General features: G+C 41.2%; 1 protein-coding gene across 1 annotated transcript in view; it reads right to left on the bottom strand.

The window, feature by feature from the left end:
• The window catches only part of ATP11A (ATPase, class VI, type 11A), a 152,888-nt gene that overhangs the window by 60,985 nt on the left and 83,797 nt on the right, over positions 1–8,106 (bottom strand). Inside the window, exons 17-18 of the mRNA XM_006851545.1 lie at positions 7,597–7,668; positions 5,277–5,350 (exon numbers count right to left, since the gene is read on the bottom strand). Coding sequence (XP_006851608.1) covers positions 5,277–5,350; positions 7,597–7,668 — 146 coding nt within the window. The remainder of the gene's footprint in view (positions 1–5,276; positions 5,351–7,596; positions 7,669–8,106) is intronic.

The raw sequence follows: 8,106 nt of genomic DNA, 5'->3' as shown, positions 1-8,106 counted from the left end.
AGTCCCAAGCCTGCCCACCAGTGATGTATCCACCCTGGCTTTGGGGTGCCTCATTGTCTCCCTTCTTCTGTTTGTCTGTGTATTCTTTCGCTATCCCTATCGCCACTGGATCTCCCCTCCTCGTGAACCAAACACTCGTGAACAACACAACTATGTCGAGGTCAGACCCTGACACCAGAGCTTATTTCTTAGATCCTAGTAAGTATTAACTGCTCTGATACACACACAGCAAAAATGTTTTAAACGAAGATAAGATTTATACTCAAAGAAACCAAGGTTAATGTCAACCTATGGCCAGAAAGGAAGGCATCTAAGAATCAAACCAGTACATTGAGGAAACAATGGGCTCCTGTTCTGAAGAACATGAAGCTGAGCAGATGGCTGCACAAAAGTTTGGGAGTCAACCGGAAGCAATTACAAGTCATACTGAGTGAGCATCCACCCCCCAAAAGTCCTATTCCTAGGGGTACCCTACAAAACCTATCTAAATGTTGACCAAGGATTATGAACCACTCCTCATGGAAAAGCAGATGCTTCAGCTGAAACTAGCTTGATTTCAGAATCAATTCCAGACGAACAGATGTCATTTCTAGCTAATGCTCCCATGTCATCAGATACTGTTACTGAATAACTATAGCAAAGATAATATGATACATTCTTGAACAGTAACACAAAACACAATAAAAATTATGCTTTATGCACCTCATGATTCATGCTAATGGCTAGTGAATGGCTTAAATTTCTCACTGTTGCAACTTATCAATTCCTCTAGTCCCAATTTAAGACAGGGCATATTCAGCGTTAAGACTTGGTCATAGAGAGCTTTTGACAAAAAACAAATAAGCAAAAAACAATTCCAGATGAAAAAGCAAAATTCAATCCTAAGTAGTATTTGGCATCAGCTTTAGACCCTGCCTCTCTAGTGTTGAGAACAAGCATGAAGTTACTCAACGACAAGAGCCTATACATGTGCAATGTAAATAAACAGAAGCTTAGTTTCCATTAGCAAATGGGTTGTGCCAATTGTGGAACAACCTTGGAGCCATGGACGGCTGACGGGCCTTCCACTCCAAGAAAGAAAAGAGCTCTAATAGCATTTGGAAGGAGCTCTGGTAGCGTAGTGGTTAGGAATTGGGCTGCCAACCTCAAGGTCAGCAGTTCGATACTACCAGCTGTTCGGCAGGAGAAAGAGGCTTTCTGCTCCCATAAAGATTTACAGCCTCGGAAACCCTGTACAGGGTTGCTATGGGTCAGAACCAACTCAATGGCACTTAACAACAACAACAAATAGCATTTGGAGAAGAGTCAGAGATAAAAACGGTAGTTAATGCTCATCATGAACTTAGTTTCTTGCTGTGTCTTATGTAAGCCAGTTTAATGACTTGGAAAGCCACGTACTACATAAAATGTCTCAGAAATGGCTGTCCTGATAGAAAAACAGGGCATGAATTGAGAAGCTCCAAGAAAGTGTGAAGTTGCTACTTTTTTTTTCTTTCTAAATTACGTTATTTAAATATTATTTATATTTCATCTTGCAGAGTAAATATTAGCAGATGGTTACTGAAAAGTTACACTTCATTTCTCTCTCTCTTCAAACAGGAATATCTAATGCAACAAAATTATTTGAGACTTCCCTATACCTTTCCTCAAATTCAAACTCTGTTAACTCCATGAAAAGTACGTATCACTAAAATCTAGACATTTGAACACTGGTCTTTCAGTAGTTTTGAAATCCCAGGAGCAACAGAAATAACCTTTGTTGGTGCTTAAAATTGGAAGTCATTTGAAGCTCAAGGACTGAGATCCAACTCCGATGGTGGTCAAGGTTGGAGATCTAACTCTGATGGTGGTCAAGGTTGGAGAGCTAACTCCGATGGTGGTCAAGGTTGGAGAGCTAACTCCGATGGTGGTCAAGGTTGGAGATCTAACTCTGATGGTGGTCAACGTTGGAGATCTAACTCTGATGGTGGTCAAGGTTGGAGAGCTAACTCTGATGATGGTGATCATGGGTGGAGATCTAACTCCGATGGTGGTCAAGGTTGGTGAGCTAACTCTGATGGTGGTCACGGTTGGAGATCTAACTCCTGTGTCATAGTTGTCAGTGACAAACATTCAGAAAGCAGCAGCACTTGATCATGGTCTCCAGCATCACCTGCCAATCCGGTTGCAAGGCCGTGCAGTTAGTGTAGCTCGCTAGGCTGGGAAAGTCTCAGTACCTGGGGAACTGCGTGTTTACTTAAATAGTCAACCTCCACTCACAATTAACTGATGAGTGGTTGCTTTCAGGCGGAAAATCAGTCTCCTGTGTTTCTCAGAGATACCTTAGGAAATACCTGAATCTCTTCTTAAGGATGCTATATTCTGATGACATGAATACGGCCTTTATGATACAATCCAGCTCCTTTTCAAGATTTCTGTGACATCCTTTTTGATAATAACTAGAAGTTATTCATGAAGATCCCATGACCTAGCCCATGATGTGAACAAATGTGGCAGGTGTGGCAGTTCAGAAGAATGCAGAGACAGAGAGCAGAACAGGGTGGGAGATTTACAGAAGGTAGCTTCAGGATGACTGAGTCATCACTTCTGGAGAACTGGGATAACATCTGCAGAGTCCTGAGCTGGATCTTGTTACATATGATTCAACTTCTAGACTGTACATTTATAGGAGGAAAAGGCACTTGAGAAAATGTCTGATATGTAAATGTCCAAAATTTCATAATGTTTTGTTCTGAAAAACTCTGAATGGCATAAGTTCTCAGAATAATATTTCACCAGAGGAGAGGTGAAGTCACCTCTATCGCGTGAGCAAGTGTTAGCATATCTGAACTTGTTTTCAGACACTGCAGCGTGCACGGTTCCTGTGTTCTGCTGGCGCAAGTGGCAAAATTCCCCTTTTCCTCTAAGTGCTATGTTAGCTATAGTGGGCATTCCTCTATGTTCTGTGGCATTTTCGTGCATGCCACATTGTCCGGAGCTCATTCCGTCCATTATACTTCATAATTTGGTTAAGAGGCGATGCCTCAGGGCTTAAGTGGTACTACAGATAAGAGAGAATGAGTTGTGAAACAGACAGCTCCCCAGAGTAGCTACAAATCTTCACTGGCCTGTTTATCAAGCACAAGAAAGTCAAATTCTTGAAAACTGACTGACAAACTGCTGTAAGGTACACCGCCAGCAAGCTCACAATACTTCAGTGGTCTCAGAAGAGGGAAGAAGGTTATTATTAGTCCCAAACAGAAGACGTTAGAATATCTCAAGCTAAGAGACTCTGCTTAATTGACATCAAAATGAAATGATACCAGCTGCTCGCTCCTCAGAAGAAAGCTGAGACTTTCTGCCCCTGTAAAGATCTAGAGCCTCGGAAACCCTGGACAGAGTCACTGCAAGTTGACATCAACTGGGGGGCAGTGGGGTGTTTATTTGTTTTTGCTTGTTTTTGTTTTTCTTTTTGTTACTATGTAGGTTTAGGAAACAACAAAGTTCCCTCAAAACAAAGAGGTTTAAGATCCCTCACCTCCTGATAAAATGTCATTTTAAAAGTGCACTAAGTAAACTGAATTTAACAGACTGAGTGTTCCTGATGAGTAGATTACTGAGAAAAACACAGGCCCTGCATTCAGGATGTTTCTGGTCTGGCAGGAGGCAAGAGACCAATGAAGAGCTCTAACAAAAGATGGGAATGTCATCAGAGTAACAGTCAGCAGGGTCCTATGGGGGGTGACTTACAGGGAGAGATCACACTTGACTGAGGCAACCAGAAATAGCCAGGTGGCTGCTGAGAAGTACTTGGACTGTGCACAAGGGGCCTTCCAGGAGGGAAAATACATGGCAGGTAAGAGGAATGTATGGAAACAATAAGGAGTTCCATCTGTGTACAGTTAGGGGCCAGGTGGAGACAGACAAAGGGTAGAAGGGAGTGTAGGGTCTCAATGACAAGAGCTTGGAATGTGAGGGGAGGAACCCAATTTGATCCAGTCAAATATACGGAGCCACAGCGTGGAGCCACAGCGTTTCTACCAGGGAATGCAAGCACACACAGGCTGGAAGGAGACTCCTTTGGTAGCAGGATGACAGACTCAGAGACTGCAGCGGATGGGAACTCTGTTAGGAAAGAGGTTAGGTGTTGGCAGTGGTACCTGAAAGGAGATGGGCACCGTGCACACAAACTCGAAAGGCTCTGCCAACAGGTGAGTGACCAAAGCCTTTGAGTCTAAGGCACCAGGAGGAAGAACAGAATTTAACCAGTGCTTGCTATTCAATGGTGGCACCTGACTGAGTGGTCTGGGTTAGAGAAAAGGTCTGTTCACCAACCAGTGAGATTTCAATGCAAGAGTGCTTATTGAGGAAAGGGTATGGGGAGATAAGAGGAGGAAGCTGAGGGGAACCTAGGTAACTGAGCCTACACTGCTGTGGTTCTGAGAGATGAGGAGCTAGCAAAGGCACACACCAGTTCCCCAGGAAGGACTGGCCACATTGAACAGAGTGTACAAGGAGAAAATTACAAAATCAGAACCTAGGACTCTGGAATTTACATGGTCATTTACAAACAAAATTCAACCACTTTTGTTAAAGGAATTTGATTTGTTTCACACCATTTATTATCATACCAATCTTCTATAAAACAAACCAGTTTGCTGTTCTCTGATAAATATACATTACTACAGTGACCAACCAACAAACAAGGCTCATTTCATCTGAAACTGTGAATAGTGTTACAGACCCATTAGCAAGCCTGTACTATCTTTTCTAGAAAAAACAAAAAGTTTTTTGTTTTTTTTTTTTTCCCCAAAAATAAAAGCCTGGTGTGGCACTGGAGAATAAGCACTTGACTGCAAACCACAAAGTCGGCAGTTCATATCCACCAACCACTCCTTGGAAACCCCACTCATGGTCTATATGAGTCAGAATTGACTCAGTGGCACTTGGCAACAACAACATTATCCATATATACTTGTATATAAAGGAACGCAATGAGGATATTCATAAATGGAAAGAAATATAAAATTCTCAATAACAAAATGATCCCAAATCAATACTCGGAAGTCGTACAAAGGAATAGCATGTTAGATGTTTAGCCTTCTAATCATTTTTAAACATTAAAAAAAAAATCTTTTGTTTTGAAATAAAAAATGAATATAATAGAAGGGTTTATCAATCTTTTCTTTTTAAACAAAATAGGTGGTAATCCTTAAAGCGCCTATAGAATTTAACACACAAACCAAAAATGACCATAATGTATAATTTAAGGAATGAAAGCAAAAACAATTTTTTACCTGTAGCAGATCTTACAATTACACTCATTCTCCTTCTTACGGAGTCAAAACTCAAAATTTCCAGTAATTCAAACCTGAGAGAGAGAGAGAAAATAGAGTCATCTCCACCCAGCCCTGTCTTGATCATGATCAAGCCCCATAGTATGGCCTACGTTTTTCTCAAGAAAGCAGTAGAATGAATAGAATGGTTCTCCCTCCTATGTATAATCCATAAAAAAAAAAATCTCCTATCTTTCAGTGATATAAAGCAGCGATCTGAACAAAGGAATCTGAATGTATGCCCCCCCCCCCAACACACATACATTTTCAAAATGTCCAAACACTTATGTGATGGGATGCCTGAAACTCTCCGCCTCGTGTAGATGATGCTGACTCTCTCTGATGGGACGAGGCTGAGACTGAGTTTCGTCACAACCAGGGACCTTCTGCTGTTCAGATTCATCTCAGCAAGCCCGAGCCGGGGGGGCTGTTAGGTGCTCACTGCGTCGGTTCCAGCTTACAGTGACCCTATACAGGGTTCTTGAGGAGCAGGTGGTAGGTTTGAATTTCCAACCTTGTGGTTTACAGTAGTGTGTTTAAAAGAGTATATTTTACCACAAGCATCTGCATTTCTTATGTATTGGTTCAATTTTAAGAATTCTGTCCATCATAGGCATACAAATAGGTATCAGAATTTCTGAGACCTGAGAAAGACTGGTGTTTTCCTGATTGAGACGAAAATTATAGCAAAAGGCAAAGAGGTAGAATTTCAGTCACGTTGTGCGGTCTTATGATCAGAAGACTTACTATTTCTGTCTGGAATTTGAAATACTGAAGATAGTTCAGAATTCCTAGCACTACTTTGGAAAGTATGTATGTATGTATACAAACTACATTTGTATGCCTATGATGCCTATGATGTCCAGAGGAAACAGTCGCTGGAGAAGGATGTCATGCTGGGTAAGGTGGAGGGTCAGAGAAAAAGAGGAAGACCCCTAACGAGATGGATCAGCCGGGTGACATCACTGATGGACTCAAGTGTGGCTGCGGTAGTGAGGTTGGCCCAGGATCGGACATTGTTTCGTTCTGCTGTGCATGGGGTCACTATGAGTCAGTTCTGACTCGATGGCACCTGACAACAACAACAACAAACTTTGGAAAACTCCTCAGAGCCTAATGACCCCAGTCAGCAACCTCAGGAGGGAAGTATGAAGCTGGTTAAGCTCTGGCTGCTACAAGATATCCTTATAAACACCTCAGCAGCATTGTACTGTGGTTTTAAATTTCAACAGTGAGTCAATCTACCCTTTTTACTTTGAAATTAGAAGTCTCCATTGTAGACAATGGACATCAATCATGTCACTATAACGATGTGCTGCTAAGGACCTGGGGGTCTGCAGTGCCCCCGTGTCCCCTGGCAGCTGCGTGCTCCAGGCAAGAGAGACACTCTAGTTCCAATCACCAAGGAGTTTATTTTTCTTAAGAACAAATTTTACAATCTAGTTTATTTGAGGAAATCACCACAAAATCTTATGTTCGTTTTTTCCTGTCTTTCCCTGTACCCATTACTGCACATTTATTTATAAAGGAAAGCTTAATTACTCTGTCTTCTGAACCAAAACTCACTTGTCTGTGGAACCAGTGAACGGAAACTGAGACAATCCCTAAAAATCAAAAGCACAAGGTCACTAAAGATATGAAAAGTTAAGCTAATCTCAAACTGGTTATTCAAAAATGTAATTTCTCAAATTGCTGTGCATGAAATACTCTGTTAGAAGAAATCTTAATTTGGGTTCTATGAAAGTGGTGTTACATGGCCACACACTGGGGGAAGCTGTTTACTTTATCCGTCACATGAAGAGTAAGAGAGCCCTGGAAAGTACCAGAACATAGAAAAACTGAAACTCCAGCAGTGAAAAAAAAAGACCAACAATTTTAGCATGTCTCGACACAAAATACACACGGGCTTCAAAAAGCTTGTGGGAAAAGGGATGAAAAAGAATCGAGCATTTCCTCAAGCTTTCTGAAGTCCCTTGTATGTTTGATGATGAAACTCCACATATACATATGCACATACATACACACACACACATAATGGATACAATTTACATCTCCAAGGAAAAGCATCTGGGTAGGAAACGCCCTGATGTACCACCAAGCCAATTTCTTTAACTACCCAAATGCTATAAATTCTTGAGAATGTTTTGGTGATAGTCTTGGGGGTGTTACTGGGAAGGAGAGGGAGCACATTGTGAGGGGAGAATGAAGAATTCTTTGTTCCCCCAAATGTGCAGAGGTGACTCTTTCTTATGGTCCCATATTTAAGCGTATAGTAACTCACCTTTCAATATCATTGTCCCTATTCAGTATCTCCATGTAATTGTCTTTCAGCCGTAGGTACGTAAAACCCAGTCTGCAATTGAGAAAGCAAATTCAGGGATTAATGTGAAATTTTGATATTCCTCTTAAATAGAATTTTCCTCTTTTACATTTTAGAAAAGCATTTATTTCAATAAAGTAATTCTAGCAGTAAAACAAAGGTTGAATATACCGCATTATAAATCAGAAAATTAAAATGCATCTCACAGAATTATTTAAGAGCCAACACAATTCCTAAACTATCTTTAGGGTGCCAACACTCATCTGTCAGTGTGTTGCACTGTGGTGACCTGTGTGTTGCTGTGAAGCTGGAAACTATGCCACCAGTATTTTACACACCAGCGGTGTCGCCCATGGAGGACAGGTTTCAGCCAAGTTTCCAGATTAAGATACATTGATTAGTAAGAAGAAAAGGCAGACTACTTCTGAAACCTTCGGGAAAATGTCCAAAATGAAGTGGAACGTATAAATA

This window comes from Chrysochloris asiatica, unplaced genomic scaffold, assembly GCF_000296735.1.
Source record: "Chrysochloris asiatica unplaced genomic scaffold, ChrAsi1.0 scaffold00029, whole genome shotgun sequence".
Classification (NCBI taxonomy): Eukaryota; Metazoa; Chordata; class Mammalia; order Afrosoricida; family Chrysochloridae; genus Chrysochloris; species Chrysochloris asiatica.
Note: the sequence above shows the minus strand (reverse complement) of the source record. Positions and strands in the feature narration are given on the sequence as shown.